Here is a 27,712-nt window from a genome sequence, read left to right on the forward strand (position 1 = left end):
AGCTAATTCAGAATATTTTTCCCATCTCAAGGTCTTTAATCACATCAGCAAAGTCCTTTTTGCCATTGTAAGGTACCATAAGGTTCTAGGAAGTATGATGTGGACATGTTTAGGTGCCATTGTTCTGCCTACCTCAAAGTGTAACAGAGAATATGGAAAAATTGGAAGTGCCTCACTCAGGGATCATCTACATTTTCTTGGGGATCACTGACATTTTTGAAATGGTATTATGGGTTTTACAAAAATGACACATGCTTAGAGAAAAAATAAAAGCAAATAGAAAAGTAAAAAGGATAAGGTACAAATCACCCATGAGCCCGTCTCCCAGATATAACCATTGTTGACATTTTAGTGAACTTCCTTTCAGAGATTTCTCTATGCATATATACAAATATATTAGATAGAAGAAGATATATGTCTTCCTCTGAGACCAGAGCTACAAGTGAAAGTAAATTTGAGTTGGAAGGGGAGAAGTTGAGCAAGTTCATGGTGGGTCCTGTCATTCTGGTTGTTCATGTAGGTGTGAAGGCATCTGCTAAGAGGGAGGCCCAGGTTCTGGAGGCTTGTGGGGGGCATGGAAGAGGGGGCAGTGGTGCAGCAGCTGCCATCGTGAAATTGATAGGGAATCAACTAGGGATAAATAGGGATGGCCCAGCTGATGGCCTGAATTTGTGGTGCATATAAACAGCCTGCTTATGTGATTATCACCAGCAACCCTCTGCAACCCTAGAAAGGGGGTTGAGAAAACAGATGGTTGGGTAAAATCAGACTAGCAAAGCTAATATAGTGAAAGGTCTAGACTGGGCCTAGGGGATATTAAATAAAGGGAAAGCATGATTATCTTTTCTATGAATAATATCTTAGGTTTTTCTCCAAAAGTACCATATTTTAAAAATTCTGTTAACGATTTATCAACCAATTTTCAGAAAGAGAGGGAAACACCACATTATGTATTTACTTCAGAAGTAAGAAATGACCAAACTTGGAGACACTAAAATGGGAACGGTAGGGGTCCATATGGCTTTTGAAATTTCAATAGGTATATCTTATTTGGATCATGATTCAAAGAAAGAAAAATTAGGAGGCAACTAGAAATTTGACTGCTTAATAAATAGATGATATAAAGAATTATTGTGCTTTAATTTAAGGTATGATAATCATTTTCATAGTCATGCTAAAAAAGTTACTACCTTTTAGAGAAACATGCTAAAATATTTATGAATGAAATATGAAATGATATGATGTCTGTAGACAGGGTTGGTGGGAACGACGCTGAATAACTGACATGCAGAACAGTATAATTGAAGCTGGCATGGTGACATGGGTTCATTTTTGTTTTCTGCCTACTTTTTTATATCTTTGAAATTTTCCATAATAAAAAATTAAAAGGAAAAGAAACAATGAGGTTTTTCAAAGTTCATCGTGACCCCTCGATTAAATGATGGATGTGCCATGGGCAAGGAAGTATCTATTGACTGGCAGTCAACCGGGCGGGCGGGGTGGGGCACTGTGGGCTGTTCTTCTCCACCGGAGATGGTTGGAGTGATAGACAATGGGGGAGACTGAGTTTTCATGTGATTGTGCTGAAAAACTTATGGAAGGAAAATGGCCCCTGGGCAAGGAGAGAGTAGCAGGTGTGGGCCCAAGTCAGAAGCCTTATGGTGGCTGGGGAGGCCTTGGTCACCCTTCCTGAGACCTGGTTCTGAATGTGCATGGCATCAACAGTTCCCTTACTTTGACCTTACTCTCCTTTCACACCCTCCTCTGATGTCAAACCCACTTCTCCCCAGCACCAAAGAGGAAGAAGGTTAACACAATCCGAGTCTTGGGCTTGCCCTAAGAACATGGCTCCAGTAATACTTTTTCCTTTAGTAAATACTTTTTCTGTAGAGCAGGGTAAATCTTTTAGGCTTTGCAGGCTTCATATGGTCTCTGTTACAATGACATCAACTCCACCATTGTAGCATGAATGCAGTCATAGTACATGAATAAATGGATGGCTGGATTCCAGTACAACTTTATTTATACAAATAGGTGATGGGCCATATTTGGTCCATGGGCTATAGTTTGCTGAGCCCTGTTCTAGATACCAGTTCTCAAATCCTAGCCTTGTATAAGGACTGAAAACAATATAAATAAGTGTGAGTAAGTGGGAAAGATGGGAGGATAGGGAGGTTACGATCTGAACAGGAATTTGGAAAATTAAGATATGACAGTCTCCAGGGACAACCCATTCTAAGATGTGGCCATTCTACTAAGTGACTGATGCAAGGGAAGATGCCGGTCATGGGATCATGTGGACTGGAGGTCATGGTGTTGAAGGTGTCATCAGTAAGAATAATGAAGTAACTGAGAAGACTAGTGGGGGATGGATTGGAGAAGATGACAGCAAGTCAATCAAATCCTGGAGCTACCAAGGGCGGTGTAAGAATGTGAAGTGGCAGTGGAAGTGTAGACATTAAGAACTTGGGCTCCGGAATCACATCTCCACCTTCCAGACCAAGTTTCACCATTTCCAGCTGTGTGAATTCTGGTAAAGATAACTTAACCTCTCTGAGCCTGTTTTTCCATCGATAAAATGGTCTTTCATCTAAACAGATCTACTTCCTTACCTAAGAGGAATTCTGGTGCCAACTATGAAAGGGATACCATTTTTCCAATACTGATACATATACGAACAGCTATGTTCCAGCTATTTAAAGGGAGTTATTTATTTGTTCATTTATTTAGCTAATATGTATTGAATGCTGAAATGTGCTCTAAAATTACAGAGCAGACATATTCATAAGCTGGTTGGGTACTTACCCTGTGCCATGGAAATATGACACAGACAAATGTGGCATATGTGGCACAGACAAATGTGACAAATGTCTTCATGGACAGTTTTTGTGTATAGCTGGATTGCAGTATGCATGTACTTAATGTAAGTTAATTCAGTGGTATGCTTTTGGGGGAAAGAAAGAGGAAGTTGTCCTCAGTGTTATGTGCCCCTCATAACATAACTACTTCCTTCTGTTTGTTCATCTGTATGTCTGTCTACATAACTACCTGCCAACCAAGCATTTATATAGTGTTTACTCAGGTACTCTTTTGAACAATTGATAAATAGGACCCAATTTAACTTGGGCAATAACCCTACAGGTTGGGAATTTTATGTCTCCCTTGTATGAGTCAGGCTATGTTAGGCTAGGTTGCAGTTATAAACAACACTGAAGTAATAACAGCTTACTTCTTGCTCATACAAAGACTGACACAGGTTGGACAGCCCTTTTGTTTATGGCTATTTAGAACATGGTTTTTGAGGTCACTGAAGCAGAGGAAGAAAAGAGGAGGCACCTTAGTTCTTAACCTTCTCAGCCTAGAATGTTCTTAACCTTCTCACCTCTCCTCACAGAGCCTGACCCCAAACCAACTGCAAGGGATGCTGAGATCCATAAGGGAATGCTGGGTATTCCATGAGTACTAGCTCCCAGTGGCAGCTGTATTTCAGAGAAAGAACTGAGGCGCAGAGATAACTTCCCTGAGGTCATAAGCTGGCAAACGACGAGACAGGATTGAACTCAGGCAGCCTGGCTCCTGAGTCCATTGCCATTAATGAATGGTAAATCCATCTGCTTCACTGCCTCTTAGCTCACCTGGTACTTAGAGTGATCAGTGCTAAGACTGGGAGAACACTGGCTATGTGACACTAATTGAGAGATGCAATGGGTAATTTGAGGTATGTTAAAGGGAAATTTTGACTAGATGTGATTTTCATCTTATGTGCTGATTTCAGAGTGCAGCGGCTGTGGAAGATACAGCTCTGTATATTATGTGTGTGTTAGCATTTATTGCCTCAGAGAATCCCATCTACCAGCCTAGGGAGCCATTTAAATGTGAGTTTGGCTCTATTTTAACATTCTGGGTAAGACAAATTCTCCACCAAGCCCAGCTGTCTTTGTTGCTTGATGTCATTATATTGTCAGATCACAGCTGGCAGGTTAGGATCATTTGTTACAGGTGGCTGCCAATTGCTTTTCACATAAATGCTGGGTCCTTCTCCTACAGGTTACCCATAATTTAGCAGACTCTTCACTCTGTCTATCCCTTCTCAGTTACCCATTTCTTTTCTGAGACTTTGAGCTTTAAATAACTGCGTTTTATGTACTTATTTTATATAGACATTGATAACGCTTAACATTTTTTTCTCAATTTATAAAAATAAGATTTTATCACATATAAAAGAAACATATTTGTTAAATAAACTATCTTAGGGGGATCTCTGGGTGGCTCAGTGGTTTAGCGCCTGCTTTTGGCCCAGGGTGCAATACTGGGGTCCCGGGATCCAGTCCCGCATCGGGCTCCTGGCATGGAGCCTGCTTCTCCCTCCTCCTGTGTCTCTGCCTCTCTCTCTCTATGTCTATCATAAATGAATAAATAAATCTTTAAAAATAATAAATATATAAACTATATTGTAAAAAGTAAATGTTTAAAATCAAGGATAACCATAGAATTAAATAACTCTAGACCTAGAAATCTTTCAAAAGGATGTTTCACTCCAAAGAGCAGGAACACAGCTTTTATTTTTCTTTTCTAAATTATTTTGTAGTTGTTGTATTGTCTACAGAGTTACTTTAAGAATTAAAATTACAACCCATTACAAAACCAGGGGCACCAGGGTGGCTCAGTTGGTTAGGTGTCTCACTCTTCATTTTAGCTCGTGATCTCAGGGTTAGTGGGATCAAGCCCCACATCAGACAGTCTGTTCGGGAGTCTCTGTCCCTCACCCTCTCCCCCTCCCCTTGCTCACATGTTTGTGTGTTTTTTTTCTCTCTCTCTCTCAAAAATAAATAAATTAAGTAAGTAAAAAAAATTACAAAACTAAAGGGTACTTATTCTACTTCTTTTTATTCCATTTTCTTGCTTTCTGGGGTAGACATTCATGTTTCTCTCCACCCTGCATTGATTTCCTCCTCCTCCTGGTTAGAGGGTTTCCTCCTGTGCCTGGAAGGATCACCTCTCTTCCAATATCAGTCCATGTGGACGGTGAGCTGATTCTATTTCTGGCTCTGAGCCAAGTGTGTGACCCAGGCCTGGCCAATCAGGGCTGTGCATCCCCCTGACCACCATGATTGCTCCCAAGCAGCCAGGAAAGTTTTCCTTTCTTTTTCTCGAGAGCTGGAGCTTTGAGGTCATAAGCCTTGAGCTTCTGGGATAACAGCAGAACTGAGAGGCAGCCAGAGCCTGAGTCTCTGTGGCATTGTTTGGGGCCTCTCTATATGGTCATGCCTAAAGCCAACTCTGCCCCCTTAGTTACTAAGCTTTTTTAAAATTTTTAGTTTTTTTGCCTAAGCCAGTTTGAGTTAGGTTTCTAATACTTGCAAATGAAAGAGTCCTGACTTATATGTGTTCCTACATGGCATTGCCCCAACTATGCTCAGTACCCCGAAATAGTCAGCTTTCTCTAGGTTCTGTTGCAGTAACAAACAGCCCTCAAATCTCAGTGCCTTACAATAGCAGACGTTTATTCTCCACCCTTTTTTATGTTATCGGCATGTCACTTTTGACTCTTTTCATTCTGGGACCCAGGATGAAGGAACAGTCCCCTCCCTCACTCTCATGGCAGAAAGAGAAGAGCAGTGGCTGATCCATGTGGTGGCAAGCATTACTTCTGCTCATATTTCATTGGGCAATACAAGTCCATAGCCAAGTCGAATAGCAGTGCTATGGGGAAGTTGACACCACTGCCAGGCAGAAACTGCAAGCCATATGGCAGAGTAGAGATACACAATTCTCTTCCAGGGACAAAAGTAATAACTGGCACCAATAACACAATCTACTACATGCTCTAATCGGAGCTCAATGAGGGGTTTTGTTCCCTACCTTTCAGCGGTGGTGGATGACATCACATCTCCTGATGGCTATACTCCTATTTATGAATCTGGCATCATCCTCTTTCATGGTATAGAGTCCTGACTCAACCAGCCAATTGGAAACAACGAAACCTTTTGCTATGATAGTGAGAACAAGAAAAGTTTTACTTTTTATATTGATTGAGAAAGAATTGGTCAGATTCATTTGCAAAAATAAATCACTAAATAAGCACAGGAACAAAAGTGCCCTGCTGCCTATCTGGTCCCATGCCCCAGGGGAGAAGGCTCATGAAAGACATCATTAAACTGAGACCTTCAATGAGACAAAGATTGTGTTTTGGAAAAGAAAAGCTTGCTTTGGGTGAAATGTCTTTTCAGCTAAGTTCTACCCTTGGGAGAAAAAAAAGAAAAGAAAAATATCCACAATACTTTCATGTTGGTGAAAGGTATCTTATGACCAAAAGCTGAAGTGAAAACAAAAGTGTCACTGTGCCATTTGAGGACAAGCACTAGCTGTATGATGGTGTGTTTGTGTGAAAATTAATGGTGGGAAGGAAAATGCTTGTGCCTTCTAAATGGCACAGGAAATGGCATGCATGTTGCACTAAAGATCATAATTAAATGGTGGCACAGCAGAAAATTTGCTGTCATTCCCTGTTGAAAAGAATCTTTTTCCCTTTTTTTTTTTTAAGAGAGAGTGCATGAGCTGAGGCAAAGGGAGAGAGGAATCTCAAGCAGGCTCCACACCCAGCACAGAGCCCAACATGGGGCTAGATCTCCAACCCTAAGGTCATGACCTGAGCCGAAATCAAGAGTCAGACACTTAACCTACTGAGCCACCCAGCACCCCAGGAAAAAAATCTTTTTATTTTGTCTTCTAGAAGAGTAACTTCAGACGCCAGGAGTCTCACGAGGATAATAAATCATCTTTGTTCTTTGTATTAGCATTTAGGAAGGAAGGAGAGGTGCTTCCTGAATTTAGGACATGCCGGGATGCATAAATCCTCTAAGCGTCTCTTTCTAGCTGGAGGTTGGCATGTGGGTGGCCCTTTCTCTGCAGCACACAGTCCCGCTTCCTTTCTTTCTTCCTGTTGTTTCTAGGAGACCCTTTGGGAATGAGCTCAGGGAGCCTTTGGGAAGCAGCATGGCAGACATAGCTGGATGCCAGTGTGAGCTTCACCATTTCTCTTATAGTTTCGGAGGCTAGAAGTCCAATACCGATTCATTCTGGAGCCTCTAGAGGAAAATTTGTTTTCTTGTCTTCTCTAATTTCTGGAGGCTGGAAGGCACATGACCCCTTCTTTGCATCTGTCTGACCTCTGGTGTCCATCATCACATCTACTGTAATGGCATCTCCCTCTGCGTCACTCTCACAAGGATACTTGTGACTACATCATTGGTCCACCTGGATAATCTACGATAATCTCAAAATTCTTAATCACTTCTACAATGTGCTTTTTTGCCATTTAAGGGGACATATATATTCAAGAGTCTGGGGATTGGATAAGGACATCTTGGGGAACAATCCTGTAGCCTGCCACAGTCACATAACCTGGAAATAATTCCTTCACAAGCCATGCTCCTCTCTTCTATTAGTTGGACATGGCATTGCAGGGTTGCTGTGAGGTTTAAGATGGTATCAGAGTGTTTTGTCACAATCAACAGAAATTTAAAGGCTACTTAAGGAAAAGAGTATATACTGGAAGAAAAAAGATAACTCACAAACATGAAGGAAAAGTTAAGGACTTGGTCTTAGAAAGCAGGTATAGGTATCCAGGAAGCACAGACCTGTATTTTCAAGACAACCCTTCCAGGAAGTATCCTCTACTCTCTGCCAGTCCACTCAAGATTCACATTCTAGGAAAACAGCATGCGCTTGGCTAAGTGTGGGTGTCAGGTTGACTCCTTGGTCATGGGAAGGTAAGGTACTGTGACCCATATTCCCCTCAACACAGGGAGGTGGAGCTATTGAAGCAAAATCTGAGGGCTGATATCACAAGAAAGGGGAGGATATGACACGCAGATAAAAATTGAAGATATCCATTGCAGAGGACTCATAGTGGATGTAAAGAATGCTTGCTTTTATTTTATCCTTAATCTTAGGAGAATAGTAGTCACTAGTTTGTTTGTTTATTTATTTATTTATTTATTTATTTATTTATTTATTTATTTTTAAAGATTTTATTTATTTATTCATGAGAGACACAGAGAGAGAGAGGCTGAGACACAGGCAGAGGGAGAAGCAGGCTCCATGCAAGGAGCCTGATGTGGGACTTGATCCTGGTTCCCCAGGATCACACCCTGGGCTGCAGGCAGCATTAAACCACTGCGCCACTGGGGCTGCCCGGTAGTCACTAGTTTAGCAAGATGAAATGTGGATAACAGAATAACCAAGCAAGAGAAAGACCAAATACCTACTCTGCCACTAATAAATCCTGACATTAAAGAAAGTTCTGTGGGTTTTTTTTTTTGAGATTTATTTATTTATTTATTTATTTATTTATTTATTTATTTATGAGAGAGAGAGCATGAGTAGGAAGGGCAGAGGCAGAGGGAGAGGTAGACAATCTTAAACAGACTCTGCACTGAATGTGGAGCCCAATGCAGGACTCAGTTTCCTGACCAGGACGGAGATCATGACATGAGCCAAAACCAAGAGTTAGATGCTTGACTGAGCCATCCAGGCATCCCTGTTCCTGTTTTCTTTCTTTTCTTTTCTTTTCTTTTCTTTTCTTTTCTTTTCTTTTCTTTTCTTTTCTTTTCTTTTCTTTTCTTTTCTTTTCTTTCTTTTCTTTTCTTTTCTTCTTTCCTTTCCTTTCTTTCTTTCTTTCTTTCTTTCTTTCTTTCTTTCTTTCTTTCTTTCTTTCTTTCTTTCTTTCTTTCTTTCTTTCTTTCTTCATTCATGATAGACACACACAGAGAGAGAAGCAGAGACACAGGAGGAGGGAGAAGCAGGCTCCATGCCGGGAGCCCAACGCGGGACTCAATCCTGGGACTCCAGGATCGCGCCTGGGCCAAAGCCAGGCGCCAAACCGCTGAGCCCCCCAGGGATTCCCCATCCCTGTTTTCTTATCTATAATAATATTAATTCTTGGGGAGCCCAGGTGGCTCAGTGGTTTAGCGCTGCTTTTGGCCTAGGGCGTGATCCTGGAGACCTGGGATCAAGTCCCACATCGGGCTCCCTGCATGGAGCCTGCTTCTCCCTCTCTCTCTCTCTCTCTCTCTCTCTCTCTCTCTCTGTCTGTCTGTCTCTGTGTGTCTCTCATGAATAAATAAATAAAATCTTAAAAAAATAATATTCATTCTTTCAAAAATACTTATTGAATGCATTCCCCCCCTCCCCGGCACTTTTCTAGGTACTATAGAGTGAAGAACAAGTGAGAGAAATTCCTGACCCCCATAGTGGAAAGACAATAATTACGCTAACATGTAAACATATTATATAATGTATAGAAGACCCAGGAGCTCTGAAGAAAAATAAAGCAATGTAAGTGGATGGAGCATGCCAGGGCTAGGGTGAGAGCTGTACTCCCAGGTATACTTCTCTAAGGAGGTAACATTTGCACAGAGCCCTGTAAGCCAACCAGAAGGATCAGAAGGAAGGGTGTTCCAGAAGAAAACAGCCACTCTGAAGGCCCTGTGATGGAAACAAACTTGGCTAGTGAGACAAGAGGAGGTGAGGGAGGCTGAAAGAGTGGTAGGAAATGAAGCCAGCTATGCAAAGCTAGGCTGTGTCCAATTTGGGTGGGCCTTTGGTTGCCATGGTAAAGAGTAGATTTTTTTTACCTTTTTTCCTTTGAGCATGATAGAAAACTATTGGAGGGTTTCAAGCAGGAGATTGAAGTAATCCAATTTACTTTTATTTATATTTTTTTTTATTTTAAAATTTTTTAAAAATTTATTTTATGATAGTCACACAGAGAGAGAGAGAGAGGCAGAGACACAGGCAGAGGGAGAAGCAGGCTCCATGCACCGAGAGCCCGACGTGGGATTCGATCCCGGGTCTCCAGAATCATGCCCTGGGCCAATTTACTTTTCAAGATCACTCTGGGGGCACCTGGGTAGTTCTATTGGTTAAGCATTTAATTCCTGATTTCAGCTCAGGTCATGATCCTGGGATCCAGCCCCATGTCAGGCTCTGGTGCTCAGCAGGGAGCCTGCTTAAGATTCTCTCTTCCTCTGTCCCTCTCCTTACCGTCTCTCTCTAAATAAATAAATAAATAAATAAATAAATAAATAAATAAATAATAAAATAAATAAATAAATATTTTTTTTTTTTTAAAAAAGATCACTCTGGCAGTTGGCAGTTGACTGAAGTCAACTCTAACAGTGCAAGTGGCCAGTGGGGAGCCTAGTGCAGGCAAACATAGATGATGGCAGCTGGGAGTGCTGGAGGCAAGAATAGATTGGATTTGGGATTTTCTGATGTTGAAGCCAAGAAGACTTGTTGATAGATTGAATGTGGGGTGAGAGAGAAGTCAAGCATGACTTGGAGATTCCAGGCCTGAGCAAATGGCTGAATGGGGAGCCAGTTACAAAAATGGAGTAGCAGGAATTGGAGTTCCATTTCGAATATTTAAGGACTTTATAGAAAAAATCACAACTTTGGGGGAATAGAAATATGGAGTTTTTGGGTCACCTTGGTAGCTCAGTCAATTAAACATCTGGCTCTTTGTTTCAGCTTAAGTCATGATCTTATAGGTCATGGGAGGGAACCCTGCATCAGGCTCTGTGCTCTGTGGGGAGTCTGCTTGAGATTCTCTCCCTACCACCCCTCTCCTCCCCATCCTCCCCACATGCACATACTTTCTCTCTCTCAAATAAACAAATCTTTTTAAAAAAATATGAAGTTTTCTTTTTATTTTTTTTCCCCAGTAACTGCCCTACCATAATATCACAGTGGATCTCCCTTCCATCTGGGAGGCAGTCCTTTAAATAACTTTTTGGACAAATTCCATAACTTCCTGGTCACTCTGTTTTTAGATGGTCTCATTTCACTGTTTGGATTCATCCTGTTTAGTTTTAAATCTTTAGTCCTCAATCTCATCCTAAATGTAAACCTCATCACTGCCCCCCCCCCCCACCTTCTCTAGCACCAGCCACAACTGTCGATGATTCAGGGGTCTCTGAACTTGGAAGGTAGACAAATTGCCTCTCTAGTCTCATTAACTTCTAACTGAGATTTAGCTTCACTTTTAATTATGAACATGGACAACAAACCTTAGGGGTATCCACAGTACCTGTGTCTTCATCACTAATAGCAATCAGATTTTTTTCACATCCCAATCTAATTGTTGCAATGATCCCGAAATACCATCTACTCTTGTCACTTCTTCCAAATTACAGTAGTTGATTGACCTGCCATTAGCTGTTCTTATTTCCTGCACACTCTAGGAGCACGTATATTATTATGTCACCAATTTTTTTTAATATTTTGAAAAACTGTATTTTTTTAAAAGAATTTATTTATTCATGAGAGACACAGAGAGAGAGGCAGAGACACAGGCAGAGGGAGAAGCAGGCTTCCAGCAGTAAGCCCAATCTGGGACTCTATCCTGGGACTCTAGGATCATGCCCTGAGCCAAGGCAGACACTCAACCACTAAGCCACCCAGGCGTCCCTTGAAAAACTGTATTGCATTATAACTGGTTTGCTTTGAAATCTTATATATTTACTTTTGTATTTTATAAAATATTATTTAGAGAAGAAATCTAAACAGCAAGTGTAAAAAGGGATCTATGACACAAAACAAGTTAAGATTTCCTGCAAGAGGTTTTGGAAGTGGTGAAGGGGGAGGTGGTTTGCTCTTCCCACATACCCACCCTTGCCTAGGCTCCCCTTCTGGAGTGGGAGGAGGAAGATTGGAAAGGAGGCAGGTCTCCCTCATGAAGGTTTTCCTTGAGTCACATTAGAAAGAACATGTAATCCATTACAAAGAGACTAAATAGCACAGTACCCTGGGTATGTTTATCAAAATGCATAAAGTATCACATTCCTGACCTTCAAGATGGTTATACCTGCAGGGTGGGTACCTGGCCTTCTCACATGGTCAGGTGAGCTCTGTTGACTAGACCCATATGCCACTTTCGATGATGGGACTGGTAAAATGGGAGTCCATTCTGTGTTTCACTTAGGAGAGTGATTCAGCCTGATGCTGAGTTTAGTGAGGGAGTGAAAGCCATATCACATCCTAGTAGCCATGGTTTCTAAACACACTTTAAGGCTTCTCGCGAGTAATGTAGCTGGCTCTCTACTGGTTTTCAGAGCTGTTCCTCACATCACAGAAAAGAATCCTGTGAGATTCTTTGGCCAGTCCTAATGGCTGGTCACCATATATCTGGATGCTCCATTCCAGATAACCTCTACAGTATTTCTTCCAAATATTTGAAGTTTATTACTCAAGACTGATGCCTCTAACACAGAATGTTTGGGAAACCAGTTAAAGCTGAGGGCAGGGACTGGATAATCTCTTTTGCTGTATGCGAAGCGCAGATGTTATCAAATATTAGGCCCTTGAAAGGCTTTATAAATGATGGTTGATTTAGGGCCTGTGTCATTTTGTAAATGGCTTTCCATCAGGGTTGTGCTCTCATGTTCCAAGAAAACAACTTAATCTCTTACCTAATGAAAAGTGGATAGAATTTGGATTCCAAGATTCAATTTTCAATACAAAGCAAGCTTTTCTCCTTTCTGCTTTATTCTGTTTAAATGCCACTTTGGGATGGTCCCTCTTGGTTTTGGAACTGGATGCAGATATTAAAAAAGACTAACTTCTCAGATTCCCTTGTGTATTTTGAAAGCATGCTGTATCTTCTTTACGTCTTACAAATCTCTTACCTAGCACTCAATAAAGGAAACAATTGTGTACATTCATGCATACACACAGAATCAGGAAAAGAAATTCTCAGAATTATAGCATTGATTCTTACAATTCAAATATATTTGATTTACATTTAAGAAAAAAAGGAAAAGGGGGGGTACCTGGGTGGTGCAGTCAGTTGAGGGTCAGACTCTTGACTTCTGCTCAGGTCACAATCTCAGGGTTGTGAAATCACACCCCCCATTTGGGCTCTGTACTCAGTGAGGAGTCTGCTGGATATTCTCTGTCTCTCCCTCTGCCCCTCCTGCTCATGCTCTCTCTCTCTAAAAAATAAATAAGTCTTAAAAAGGAAAAATGAAAAGGACATGACAAATGAGCATCATGTAAGACACGTCTTGGAAACATACTCAGCAGTACCGTTTTGCCCCTTGAAACACGCAAACCTGCCTGCTCTGAGGCTGTCTGATTTAAGCCCTTGACAAGGGTGCCTCTGCTGCCTTCTCCTGTGATTGACATGGCACCTCATCCCCCTCCCTAGTTCCCCAATGATTGTCCCCCTCCCTAGTTCCCCAATGATAAGTGGTTGCCTCTTCTCCATCTCTATTTTTATTTGACCTGAAGCTAGTTGCACTGATTCCAAAAGAAAGAAAAGGACCTGACATGGCTTCTGTCCCTTCAAGCTGACCTGCTGAAATGATTGATAATTCCCAGGGACTACTCTCAGAAGATTAAGTCTTTTTCATTTGGCCTGATTTACACTGGCTCTCTTATACTTATTCTTGGTTTGGGAACTAGACAGCACCCCATTATTTAGCCATGAAAGCAGGGATGTCACTAAAGGTGGCCTCATATTACTGCTTAAAGGACTATTAGAAATCTCATTTTGCTTTTTGGAGATTCATTGTGATGCAAAGCGGTTCGGGGTTTCATTACTGGTGAAAGCCCTTTGTTGGGCTGGCCCAGCCAGTTGTCCCAAGATTTGCAGTTCTCCTTTCCTCCTGCTATTCCAAAACAGGAATACTGTTACTTTGAGGATTTCATGACATCCGTAGAAAAAATATATATACTTAAGGCAGGAAAATTGCAGCTGAACAGAAAGGCATCATCAAATCTTCCCTCAGATACAAGTGACAAACTCCACTTTGTTCTGCTGTCCTGACATCAGATTTCCCTGTGGAACGTCAGACAAATGAATACCTGCCACATTATTACTTACTGTAAGAATTAATGAAGAGGGCATTTTCTATGATTACGGCTCTCCCCCCACCCTTCTAGTTTTTTTTCTTGTAAGCAAATGACTGTGTTTTCTTCTATTAAACACGCACAGCTGCGAGACCGCGAATTCCACATCAGTGACCTTGCGAACTGCCTTGTCTTCTCCTTAGGCCACTCCCTGTGCTTCCTGGGCCAAAAGATTCTCAGCAGAATGTGGTCAGTGACCTTGAATGAGTCATTTCGTGGTGATAGAAACTGCCTCAGTTTCTTCATTCTAACAGAAGGATAACCAGAGCTCATTACTGATACTATGAGGATTTAATGAAATACTTTATGGAGGGCACCTGGGTGGCTCAGGGGTTGAGCATCTGCCTTCAGCCCAGGTCCTGATCCAGGACTCCTGGGATTGAGTCCCACATCGGGCTCCCCGCAGGGACCCTGCTTCTCTCTCTGCCTATGTCTCTGCTTCTCTCTCTGTGTCTCTCATGAATAAATAAATAAATAAACAAAATCTTTAAAAAAGGAAAAAAAAAAAAAAGAAATACTGTGTGGAAAGTGCTTAGGATGGGGATCCCTGGGTGGCTCAGTGGTTTAGTGCCTGCCTTTGGCCCAGGTCATGATTCTGGAGTCCTGGGATGGAGTCCCGCATCAGACTCCCTGCATGGAGCCAGCTTTTCCCTCTCCCTCTGCCTGTGTCTCTGCCTCTCTCTCTGTGTCTCTCATAAATAAATAAATCTTAAAAAAAAAAAAAGTGCTTAGGAAGCTATGTCAGGCAGAGAGGCTCATTCCACAAACACCAAGTACCCACTAGAAATGGTGTCACTACCCCTAACGTCCTCTCTGGCTTTGATTTTTTTTTTTTTTTAAATAGAACTCCTTTTTTTTTTTAAATTTTTATTTATTTATGATGGCACACAGTGAGAAAGAGAGAGAGGCAGAGACACAGGCAGAGGGAGAAGCAGGCTCCATGCACCAGGAGCCCGACGTGGGATTCGATCCCGGGTCTCCAGGATCGCGCCCTGGGCCAAAGGCAGGCGCCAAACCGCTGCGCCACCCAGGGATCCCTGGCTTTGATTTTTTTGATTCTGGAATAATTCCTAAGTGTGGAGACTGGGATCCCTGGGTGGCTCAGCGGTTGAGTGCCTGCCTTTGGCCCAGGGCATGATCCTGGAGTCCTGGGATCGAGTGCCATATCGGGCTCCCTACATGGAGCCTGCTTCTCCCTCTGCCTATGTCTCTGCCCCTGTCTATCTCTGTGTCTTTCATGAATAAATAAATAAAATCTTTAAAAAAAAAAAGTGTGGAGACTACCAAGAGGAGCAAACACAGGCCTGGTCTCTGCCCTCATTGAGGTTTCAGTCCAGTTGAGGATCGGGGCATTTGTTAGATAACCACACAGATTTATATCTCCAAATTGGGCCAAGGACTAGGAAGGAAACTTACACAGAGCTCCACTGGGTCCTAACTTAATCAAAGAATACCTTTCCATAATTGGAAGAAAGAGTAAGAGTGAGCCTGGAGGAAGAAGGGTCAGCTCCCTCCTCTAGAACCTTAAGGTTTGGAGTAAGTTAGGAAAAGGTGCCCCTACTGTGGGGCAGATGCGCCCCATACCCTGAGAGTGGCTTAGCGTCAAGAGCATGGACTGGGTTTCCTACTGGCCTACCTGGGGGGTGTCTTTTAGCAGCAACCTGCACAGCTGTACACAGGACCCCCAGCTGGGGGGCTAAAGATATTGGAGGCAGAGGAAATCCCTTCTGCAAAGGCCCTGAGGTGGAAGGGCACTTTTGAAGAGCTGGAAAGGGCCAGGATGACTGGAACACAAGGAACAATGCTTACAGGAGGGGAGTCCAGAAGGCTCTTAGTAAATATCAGCTAGCATTAATGCAGGATAATGTTAGTCTCACAAATCCATTGCCAGCACACCAAGATCTCTTTAGAAACACCAAGGTCTCTGTAGAAACCATTGATCTTTAACCAGTGAGGGAGAATTACTTCAGGGGTGTAATTCCTTGGTGTCACACAACTGAGATTCAAAGAATCAGGACAATGGATGAGTACAGGCATTTAATGTGGAAAGCAAGGAGCTGAAGTGCCTCCGGTGGCAGGCCTCCAGCAAAATATGAATGCTCCGTTGCAGCTCAGAGACCCAGATATTAGGCAAGAAGAAGTGAAAACAAAGAGAACCAAACAAAAATTTTAAAAGGCCACCACATCATACAAATAAAAACTGAAGCAGAAAATTAGTGAAAGATTTTGAACAATGCTGTCATTTTGAGGGTGTAAGTATCTCTCCAAAGAAGTAGAAGAATCTTCTTTACTTGGTCTCTTTGAAGGGACCTGCCCAGCCTGAGACCCAGAACCTGGCAACAACACTGCACTCCCTTGAAATGATCACAATAATACCAAGATTCTTCTGGGCTTCGATTTTTTGATTCTGGAATAACTCACAAGCACATTCATTCATTCAAACAAAAATGCCATAACAAAGATAAGTTGTTATTTTAAAAATCAGAATTTAGAGGGAAATAAAACCACACATCCTGGAGAATCATGTAATGTTGCCACTTAGCTTTGTAGTCTGAGCCAGGCTTGGAATCTGTGAGTGTTTAACCAGTGGAGGTCTGGTGTCAGCATAGCACTGAGATGGAAGCCTAGGCTTTGGGATCTGGTGGGTCTGGGCTCAGATCCCAGCTAGGGCACCTACAAGCTGTGTGATCTTGGGTAGGTTAGTCAACATCTCTGCACAATGGAAGTTACTATAAACTCAAATGATGGCTGTTGTTAGGGAGAACTTTGAGGCCAGGGCACTTAGGAACCCTTCACTTGCAAAGTCCTTCTGGGGACCTTCCCTGGGAGCAGTCTCCAAGTGACCCACATCCTTCCTGAGGTTTATTTCTTTGTACTATATCTAAAAAGGCTTAACTTGGCTTTTCAGAGGTAACTGTGCTTTAGAGGAACATAAGGAACCAGAATTAAGTCATACTTATAAGATCTTTTCAGGAGTTAGTATCTCTATGAAACTTTTAGAGGGATAAGAAGAGAAAAAGAAAAGAGCATTTATTTAGCCATGATTTTTAAATATGGTATCTATGATCAAACATCCCATCACAATCTGGAAAATCCCATAAGAGCAAACAGTGTCAACTGACCTAGCACTTGAGATATTTTATTGCCTATTAAACTGTGGCAGCAGAATTTAACTTAAAAATATGCTTGAATTTAAGCCACATTAAATGGGAATGAGCACACAATTTATCAGAGATAAATTCCAATATTTTTGCCTGCGGGAAAAAGATGAACTACTTAATTTCCCTTCAGTAGAAAGGTGGGAGAAGATCCCTTTATTATGTCTCAGTCATAGTGCAGTATTTAAAAGTCATTCCTACTTTGTCTCTTGTTTTATGTCTACATAGCCTTATGGGTGCCTCATCTTTAGGACTGACATGCAGCTTTAGCAGCCTGAGCCTTTCAAAGTGGAGCAGGCTAACAGTGATTTTAGACTATGCTGGTTAAAAAAACAAAACAAAATGAATCCATCTCTGATTTTAAAATAAAACATGTGAACTCAAGCCTAAACTTTTCTATCAAAAATGGCATTGTTGCTTTGTTGCTTTCTAAGAATGGAAATGGATGAGGCACTTAATCAGAGAGGCCATTATGTTGTCAAAGGGCTTTGCCGAGACTGAAGAATGGATTCTCATGGGCATATGACCATTTTATTGCTTTTCAGCCCACGGCCGCCGATCCCACTCTCCCTCCTGCTGACAGAAGAAGAGGCAGCGCTGAGCATTCAATCCTTCTGGAGAGCCTATCTGGTAAGAGTCATGTGCAATTATGGCATTTGGCTTGATGGGGAATTTTCATGATGTGGAGGGCCCATGGGAAAACTGTTAGATGAATTTGAAACAGAGGGTATTATAGCTAACGTCCAAACCTCAGAAATAGGATTGATATAAAATACATCTCAAAGAGTGGTTCAAAATTTTTACCAAAACTTATTTTCCAATTATCATTAAAAGTACCCTCCAGCCTTATAATGTTGGGTTGACTGGCCTTTATTACCTAAAAAATAATATTATATACATACAGAGAGCAATAGCTGTGTTTATTTTAGAAAAAAAATAGGAAATTCAGATAACTCAGATGGAGCAAATAAAATTTTTTGAGTCACTGTTACCCCAAAATAATCATTGTTGGCATTTTGGTGGAAATTTTTCCAAACCTTAAAAATGTTAGTGGATAGAGTGGGGGACTGGGTGAAACAGGTGAAGAGGAGTAAGAGTACATTTATCTTGATGAGCCCCAAGTCATATATGAACTGTGGAATGGCTATATTGGATACCTAAAACTTATATTAACACTTTATGTTAACTACACTGAAATGTAAATGAAAAAAGTAAATAACAAATAAAGTTTAAAAAATTTAAAAGAGGGATCCCTGGGTGGCGCAGTGGTTTGGCGCCTGCCTTTGGCCCGGGGCGGATCCTGGAGACCCGGGATCAAGTCCCACGTCGGGCTCCCTGCGTGGAGCCTGTTTCTCCCTCTGCCTGTGTCTCTGCCTCTCTCTCTCTCTCTCTGTGTGTGACTATCATGAATAAATAAATAAAATCTTTAAGAAAAATTTGAAAGATGGAATAACATATAAACATTTATCATATGCTAGAAGTAATCTTTTCTTTTGAAACCTTTTTTAGCCATTGGTTATTTCCAGTTTATCATTATTATAAAAAATGCCATAATAGATATCTCCATGCAGCCATCTCTGCACATTTGTCTGGTTGATTATGTAGGATGAATTCTAGAAATGGAATTTCTAGGTCAAAATATGAGTTCATTTCTAAAGTTCCTGATCCATATTGTCATGTGGCCCTTCAGAAGGATGTACTTCGAAAAATTCTTTTCCCCCTGTCCCTCTCCCTCTGCCACCCACTCGTGCCTGTGCTCTTGCTCACTCTATCTCAATAAAAAAAAAATCTTTAAAAATGGGGTGCCTGGGTGACTCAGTCGGTTAAGCGTCTGCCTTCCTTTCAGGTCATGATCCTGGGGTTTGGGGACCACATTGGGCTCCCTTCTTAGTGGGGAACCTGCTTCTCCTTCTCCCTCTGCTGCTTCCCCCTGCTTGTGCTCATATAAATAAAAAGATTTTTTAAAAATTCTTACCAAATACATATGAGAGTGGCATATGTATCTTGTGCTAAAAAGTATACATCCTCTTCAATTTTTTGGCAGAGTATGAAGCTCCTATTCTGGGTAGAAGCACATCTCCACCCAAGTCTGGGTGTTAAACATCAGTGGAATGAGTTCAGATTTGATTTCAGGGGTGGTAAATATCACCACAGGGAAAAATCTCAGTGGATTTACATGGAGGCCAAAGATGCATGTTGATGCACTTGTCAGAGTTACTACAAGAGAAGTAGGGTGAGGTGAACACACCAGCAAATGGTTCTCCATGAAGAAGTTAGATTTATTCTAATAAAATATCATTAATAAATCAACAATCAAAATATTTGTTAAATGACCATTAAATGGGACTGTCCTCTATTAAAAGGAGCTTACTACTATCTCAGGCAATATCGTTAAGTCATTCTACTCCTTTTGGACATGGCACATTCCTGAACACATGGGTTGAAAGTCAGGTGTGGAAGTTAAATAATAGACTTGCACATTATAAGGAACAGTTTACTCCCAAAGAGTTAAAAACCAGTTATAAAACCCTCTCTTATACCCCTTATAAAAATTAGATACGATTTTTGATGACCTAGGTTTTCAGCATTTCATACATATTTTATATATGTGGTCTTTTCCCTTCATAATTGAACATCAGCAGGTTAGCTTAAGTTCAGTGATGCCCAACCGAGGTGAAAGAATCTTGGCTTCCACATGCTTTCTGAGTTCCACCTTTGTTGTCAGTATATTTCATTTGTAAGACTTATACTTTGTGTCACTGGAATTAGCTGTTTTACTTTCCCATTTTCTGATGCTTTTAATGAAACAGTAAGAGCAAAATGCAATAAAATAGGATTTTAAGATTTCTTTAAAACAGCAAAGTCCTTTCTTCAAACCAAATCATACTCAGAAGCCTGGAATTTAACCAGTATGTTAACAGTAAAAGGGGGTCTTCTGTCCCTGATTCTCCCATGCAGTAAGACTTTCATACACAGGGGCCTATGTTACTGGCACAGCATGAAAAACATAGAGCTCTTTCTCTACTTTTCATGAGGTTACATCCTTGATAACTCCATTGTAAGTTAAAATATTGTCAGTTGAAAATGCATTTACTACACCTAACCCACTGGACATCATAGCTTAGCTTACCCTCTAAATGTGCTCAAAACATTTACATTCGTTGATAGGCAAAATCATCCCCTATAAAGCCTACTTTATAATAAAGTGTTGAATAGGTCATGTAACTTGACGAATACTGTATTGAAAGTGAAAAATGGAATAGTTGTATGGATACAGAATGGTGGTCATCAGTGTATTGGTTATTGATCCTAGTGATCAGATGGCTGACTGGGAGCTGCGGCTTGCTCCCACTGCCTAGGATCATGAAAGTATTGAACAGCATTTTTCTCACCCAGGAAATGATCAAAATTCAAAATTTGAAGTACAGTTTCTACTTAGGGCATATAGGTTTCAAACCTTCGTATAAAGTATAATCATTGTAAGTTGGGGACTGTCTGTAGTTTGAAAGACAGCTGGATTCAGCTCTCATCACATCAACAAACACTGCCATAGGAAAAAATGTCAGAGTGGCTCAAAATTTAACTTGTTATAATACCGTCATAACACAATAGCTAGAAATGTTCCTTATGGTACAAAAGATGTGTAGGGATAAATGTATACTGTGTGAGAGTTCAGGTTGTTCAAATCCAAAAATCTCCTGGATTGTATACATATATAACCAAAGGGTACCAAGTGGGGTGGGGGGGAAGATCCTAAGTTGTTGCCAGGAGGAAAGATGTCTGATATGTAGGATGCCTCAGAAGCTTCCACAAAAAAGGAGGGACTTAATCTCAGCCTTAAAATAAGAAAGATGGGACACTGGAATATCACCTGGGAACAAGATGGTATCTCAAGGAGAGGAAATAGCATTTAATAAACAATGGTATAAAAATACCATTGTACTGTGCATATAAAATATGTACTGTATAGGGCCACCTGGGTGGCTCAGTCAGTTAAGCAGCCAACTCTTGATTTCAGCTCAGGTCAATCTCAGGGTCCTGGGATTGAGCCCCAAGACGGGCTCTGCGCTCAGCAGGGATTTTACTTCAGGATTCTCTCTCCCCAGAAAAATAAAAGGATTCTCTCTCTCTCTGCCCCTCCCCTAACTTGCTTGCTTGAGTGTTCTCTTTCTCAAATAAATAAATAAAGCTTAAAAAAAATACCGTATATTTTCAACAGGTACATACACACATACACACAGGGCAGGAAAATACCTGAAAGGAAACAGAACAATGTGACAATAGTGGGTAACTCAGGGTAGCTGGGAAAGACTTAGGGAGACTGTTAGCCTTTTATACACCAAACAAAGTTGTACAAAGAGACTACAGTATGATTTTCATTAATTTCAAATTAATTTAAACCATGTTATGGATGCAGAAGGAATATTTGACAAAACCCAACAGGCTTTTATGATAAAAAAAAACACTCAACAAACTATGGATAGAAAAGAACTTCTTCAACCTGATAAAGAGTGGTTATAAAATCCCACTACTAACATCATATTTAGAGTGAAAGACTGGATGATTTCCCCCTAAGATTAGGAACAAAATGACGATAGTTTCTTTACTTCAGTTCAACATAGCACTGGTGGTTTTAGCCAAGAAAGTTAGGCAAGAAAAGGAATAAAAGGCATTCCAATCATAAAAGAGGAAGTAAAATTATCTCTATTTTCTATATAGATGTGATCTTCTATACAGTAATTTCTAGGTAATTCACTAAAAAAATAAAAAATTAGAACTAATAAACAAGTCCAGCAAGGTTTCAGGATACCAAATTAATATACAAAAAAATTAATCATGTTTATATGTACTTAGCATAATGTACTTAGCAACAATCTGAAAATGAAATTAGTAAAATAATCCCATTTGTAATAGTATAAAAAATAATAAAATACTTAGGAACAAACTTCACAAAAGCAGTACAAGATTTGTATGCTGAAAACTATAAAACATCACTGAAAGAAATTTTAAAAAACCCAAACAAATAGATGGACAGCCTGTGCCCATTGATTGGAAGACTCAATGTTGTAAAGATGACAGTACAAATTGATCTGCAGATTCAATGCAACCTCTACCAAAATCCCAACTGACTTTTTTAAAAAAGAAATTGACAAAGCAGATCCTAAAATCCATATGAAAATGTAAGAGACCCTAAATAGGCTTGAAAAAGAACAAAATTGGAGGACTCACACTTCTCTATTGCAAAAACTTACTATGAAGCTATAGTAATCAAGCACTAGTGGCATAAGGGCAGGCATAGATCAATGGAATAGCATTGAGAGTCCAGAAATAAACCCTTACATTTATGGTCGATTGATTTTTAACAACAGTGCCAAGACCATTTGATGGAGAAAGAATAGTCTTTTCAACATATAGTGGCTGGAACACCTGAATATCCACATGCAAAAGAATAAAGGTAGACCCCTACCTCATACAATATACAAAAATTAATCTGAAATTCATTAAAACCTAAATGAAAATGCTAAAACTATAAAAGTCTGAAAAGAAGACATAGGTGTAAATTTTCATGACTGTATTAACAGTTTACATAACAAAAAGCACAAGCAACAAGAGAAGAAAAATACATTGGACTTCATAAAAATAAAAAACTTTTGGCTCTTCAGGTGCCTAGGTGGCTTAGTCAGTTAAGTGTCTGACTCTTGATTTTGGCTCAGGCCATGATCTCAGGGCCATCAGATCAAGGCCCACATTGGGCTCAGCAAGGAGTCTGCTTGAGATTCTCTCCTTCTCCCTTTGCCCCTCCCCCCCTCTAAAATAAAAACAAATACATCTTTAAAAAAGCTTTTGGGGCTCCTGGATGGCTCAAGTTAAGAGTCTACCTTCAGCTCAGGTCATGATCTCTGGATCCTGAGATCAAACCCCAGGTCTGGCTCCCTGCTCAGCAGAGAGTCTGCTTCTCCCTCTCCCTCTGCTCCCCCTACCCCATTTGTGCTCATGTGCACTCTCTTTCTCAAATAAATAAATACACTCTTAAACAAAAACAAACAAAACCCCCCAAACTTTTGGCTCTTAAGAATACCATCACGTAAACAAAAAGTCCACAGAATGGAAGAAAATATTTGCAAATCATGTATCAGATGAGGGTCTAATATCCCGAATATATAAAGAATCCTCACAGCCCGACAAATAACCCAATTACAAAACTGGCAAAGGATTCAAATAGACACTTCTTCAAAGAATATATGCAAATGGCCAATAAGCACATGAAAATATGTAGGAACTGCCAAGCAAAACCACAGTGAGATCCCACTTCACACCTACCAGCATAGCTAGGATCCAAGAGGCAATAACAATTTTGGTGAGACTATAGAGATCTTGGAAAGGCTCACACACTGCTGGTGAGAATGGAAAATGATGCGGTCACTTTGGAAATCAGTTTGGAAGTTCCTCCAAAATCTAAACATTGAGTCACCTCTCCATGACTCAGTAATCTTACTCCTAGGTATATATTTCAGATAATTGAGAGCATGTGTCCATGCAAACACTTGTACATGAATGCTTCATAGAAGCATTATTCACAATATCCAAAATGTGGGAAACAATTGAAATGTCCGCCAACCAATGAATGGGTACATAAAATGTGGTACGTCCATGTGATGGAATGTTATTCAGCCATAAACAGGACTGAAGTAGTGATACACACTATAAAGTGGACAAATCTTGAAAACATTATGCTAAGTAAAAGGAGCAAGACATAAAAAGGCCATATGATCCATTTAAATAAAATGTCCAGAATAGGTGAATCCTTAGGGATGCCTGGGTGTCTCAGTGGTTGAGCGTCTGCCTTTGACTCAAGTCGTGATCCCGGGGTCCTTGGGATCAGGTCCTGCAGGAAGCCTGCTTCTCCCTGACTGTCTCTGCCTCTCTCTGTGTGTCTCTCAGGAATAAATAAATAAAATCCTTAAAAAATAAAAAAAAATAAAAGGGTAAATTTTATGAATGAATAATTATGGGAAAAAATACAAAACAAGCCATTTTATACCTTTTAACCATGTGTTCTTCTGACACTAGTTCTTGATTTCTGGCCTGAGTTTGTGAGTAACAACAAAAATGCCCTAAGACCAGAAAAAAGGATTTTCAAGAGTTTGAGAAGTGGTCTGTCACAGCCAGCACTCACACAAACTCTCTCTTCTTACACACTCCTACATAGTTTTATTACACTTACCATGAAGGTTTTGCGATTAATGAAAACCTTTACTTGTACTTTCTTAAACACCGTGAGGGAAAAATATAGTCCTCACACAATTGTTTTGTATGGTAAAATATACATACCATAAAGTTTACCATTTTAACCATGTTTTAGTTGTATTGTTCAGTGACATTAAGCACATTCACTTTGTCGTGCAGCCATCACCCTCATCCATTTCTAGAACTTTCTTTCATCTTTCTAAACTGAAACTCTACCCTAAACAATAACTCCTTCCTATGTCATCCTTCCCCCAGCCCTGTCTTTATGGTTTGACTACCTAGATACCTCCTATAAGTGGAATCGAACAGTATTTGTCCTTTCGTGACTGGCTATCATCTACATTGTAACATGTGTCAGAACTTCCTTCCTCTTTAAAACTGAGTAATATTCTTGATGGAAACTTTTAAAATCCAGAAATCTGACATCCTCACTTGTCATAAAACTAGCTGGACATTTCATAAAAATATATTTTAACCGACCACATTAAAAGAAATGTCACGTGGTGGGAAGAGCTACATGTAGTGAACCATTCTTGATAGTTGTGACTTTATAATTAACCTTATAAATAGGTTCCTGGTAGTTATTACCAGATATTAAACAGATCTGTAAGAGTAGACATGCTCTTGTTCCTTCTTCCAAAATAACTAGATTAATGGTTAGAAAAGCCAGATTGTTTCAACATGCAAAGCTGAATTTTTTTTTTATTTTTTTTTTATTTTTTATTTTATTTTATTTTTTTTAATTTTTTTTGTTTTATTTATTTATGATAGGCACACAGTGAGAGAGAGAGAGGCAGAGACACAGGCAGAGGGAGAAGCAGGCTCCATGCACCGGGAGCCCGACGTGGGATTCGATCCCGGGTCTCCAGGATCGCGCCCTGGGCCAAAGGCAGGCACCAAACCGCTGCGCCACCCAGGGATCCCCTGAATTTTTTTTTTTTTAAACTGCTTGGATACTGTGAAGGACCTGGTTCTCTGAACAGTCTCCTTAAGTGTGATTGGTGATAAACTGCATTACCACATCAATAGTGCTCTTCTTCTGAAATACTGGGTGTTGTAGGTAACAGCAAATAGAGAAAACTCTGCTCTCCTGTGAAGTTCAAATGAGGTTCTCATGGGGCATATGGATTGAAATTTCTTTAATGATTTAGGAGGCACAGACCAGATAAGTCCACAGAATATTGATTCTATCTAAATAATCTTTGGGTGTTTTATACCTTCTGTCCATTTGTTTTATTTTATTCTGTCTAACTCAGCCTAGACTCCAGCGTGGCACACAATCATCCCTCCTGCCAGGATCAACACCCCCTCTAGGCACTGTGACAACTGACAATCACAAAGGCCATCAATCATTACTGTTTTTGTTCATTTGATGAACAATACAGTGCAAGTTTGCTCCAGCAGCCTCTTTGTGGCTTAGCAAAAAAAAAAAAAAAAAAAAAAAAAAAAGATTGGAGATCTCAATTTCCACCTGCAGAGAACAATGAGAATCTGTGCATTTATACCTTTTGTCTATTGTGCAATGAGCTGGGGTGGATGAGGCGCCCTAGAGGGGAAACAACAAACAACAAAGAATACAGGTTTAGAGTTGGACAGTCCCCCTCCCCCTGGCTGTAGAGGTGGGTGTGTGCCGGCTTGGACACTAGAATATTGCATCCCTCTGGCTTCAGCGTTTAGTTCATGATGGGCAAGGCCAGTCACACCTAGTAAAACCATTCTGGGAGTCTCATGGGAGTTGTTGAGACAGAGCAACTTGGGGGTGGCTGGGAGGCTAGGCTGTTTGCAAACATCTTTCCACTGGGTGAAGAACCTGATGGAAAAGTGACTGCAGAGGTGAGAGAGCTGGGAAGCTCAGATGGGGGCTGAGCCTTGAAAGGCCTGGAGCACCTGGATTCAGCTTTGCCAGTGAGTCTTTTCCAGATGGGTTTCTATCACAATCTAGAGTCCTGATGATGATCATTTTCAAGACAAAAAGTTCTAGACTCTTGATTACTTGCACATGAAGGAGGATATTAGCACAAAATAAAAATCTAGATCCACTTGTGCAGAGAAACCACTCCACTTTGTCCTATTCGGGCTTGCCCATAGCTGGAGAGGGAAAGCCTACCCCAAGGAGCAAATTTTTCTAAAATGTATCTATTGTTTTTATTGTTCAAGTAATACATTTCCATTGCGGGGAGAGGGGAGGATAATACATATAAGTTTTTAAAATTTTTAAAATGTATTCATCCTTTAAAAATTTTTCCTATTCATCTAGGAATTTTTTAAAACAAAATTGTGATGATAAACACTGTTTTGTGCCTGCTTTTTCCCCTTGGTGATATATTAGGTATCTCCTTCTTTGTCAGTACACAAAGATCTGTCTCACAAATTGTAATGGCTCTATGATATGTAATTTATTTAACCATAGTTGGACATTCTAGTTTTCTCTCTATATGAAACATATCATGAAAAACATCCTTGTTTATATATCTTTGCACACTTATCTGATTTTCTTTATAAGGTTAATTGCTAGAAGTGAAATTGATGGCTTAAAAAGTAAGCACCTTTTTTCAGAGTTTTTTCAACTACTGCTATGTTACCCTCTAGACAGGCTGGAGACTAACCTCTAGACCTATTTACATGCATCAGCAATACATACAAGTGTGCTCTGGTATAGGTGTTGATGGAAGAGTGAAAAGAGAAAGAAGTAAGAGATTGGGACCATGAAGTATGTCTAAGGAAGTTGGAGTTGCATGAACACTGTGTAGGAGGGTATGAATAGGTAAAACCATGTGTCCAGTTGTGTGGGTTGTTGACTGCACAACTCTGTCTGGAGAGTATCATTTGCTGCCAATACAGCAGACCTCTGCGGCTTCAAGAAGTCTGGGAAGTGGTGACTGAGTAGCCACTTGTTTCATCTTTCTTTTAATCCCACTGGCCTAGGTATCTCCTGGCCTATTATGATAGCTAGAGTCTGGATAAGTAGAAGCTCTACCAGAATCAGAGTTATGATCCAGAATCAGAGTTTCTTTCCTGAAAACACACAGTAACTTTTAGGTTAAGTAAAATGTAAAACAATTAATATTCAATAATGTAATTATTAAAAAAATACTGGGCATTTACTCAATGGAATATTGTCAACACTAAAAATAATAAGCAGAGCATAGTAACAAAATGGAGATTCCCATTGTATATTAAGTGAAGAAAGAATAAAATGTCTTGTATGTAAATTATTTATAATTATGTTAAAATATGGGTATGTAGATAATGCACTAGAAACAAATGTATAAAATAATAATATAGCTGTTCAGAGGTAAGATAAGGGATGATGTTTTTGCCCTCTTTTCTATTTTTCAAATTATCTACAAAGAATATATCATTTTTATAGAGGAATAAAAACTTTCTTTCTT

The 27,712-nt window shown here is 40.3% G+C and overlaps 1 protein-coding gene across 1 annotated transcript in view; it reads left to right on the forward strand.

Annotated features, from left to right (window-relative positions):
• The window catches only part of IQCK (IQ motif containing K), a 129,344-nt gene that overhangs the window by 42,480 nt on the left and 59,152 nt on the right, over positions 1 to 27,712 (forward strand). The window contains exon 7 of the mRNA XM_055340630.1: positions 17,618 to 17,702. Coding sequence (XP_055196605.1) covers positions 17,618 to 17,702 — 85 coding nt within the window. The remainder of the gene's footprint in view (positions 1 to 17,617; positions 17,703 to 27,712) is intronic.

Source organism: Nyctereutes procyonoides, unplaced genomic scaffold (genome assembly GCF_905146905.1).
Source record: "Nyctereutes procyonoides isolate TBG_1078 unplaced genomic scaffold, NYPRO_anot_genome, whole genome shotgun sequence".
In the NCBI taxonomy this organism is placed as follows: Eukaryota; Metazoa; Chordata; class Mammalia; order Carnivora; family Canidae; genus Nyctereutes; species Nyctereutes procyonoides.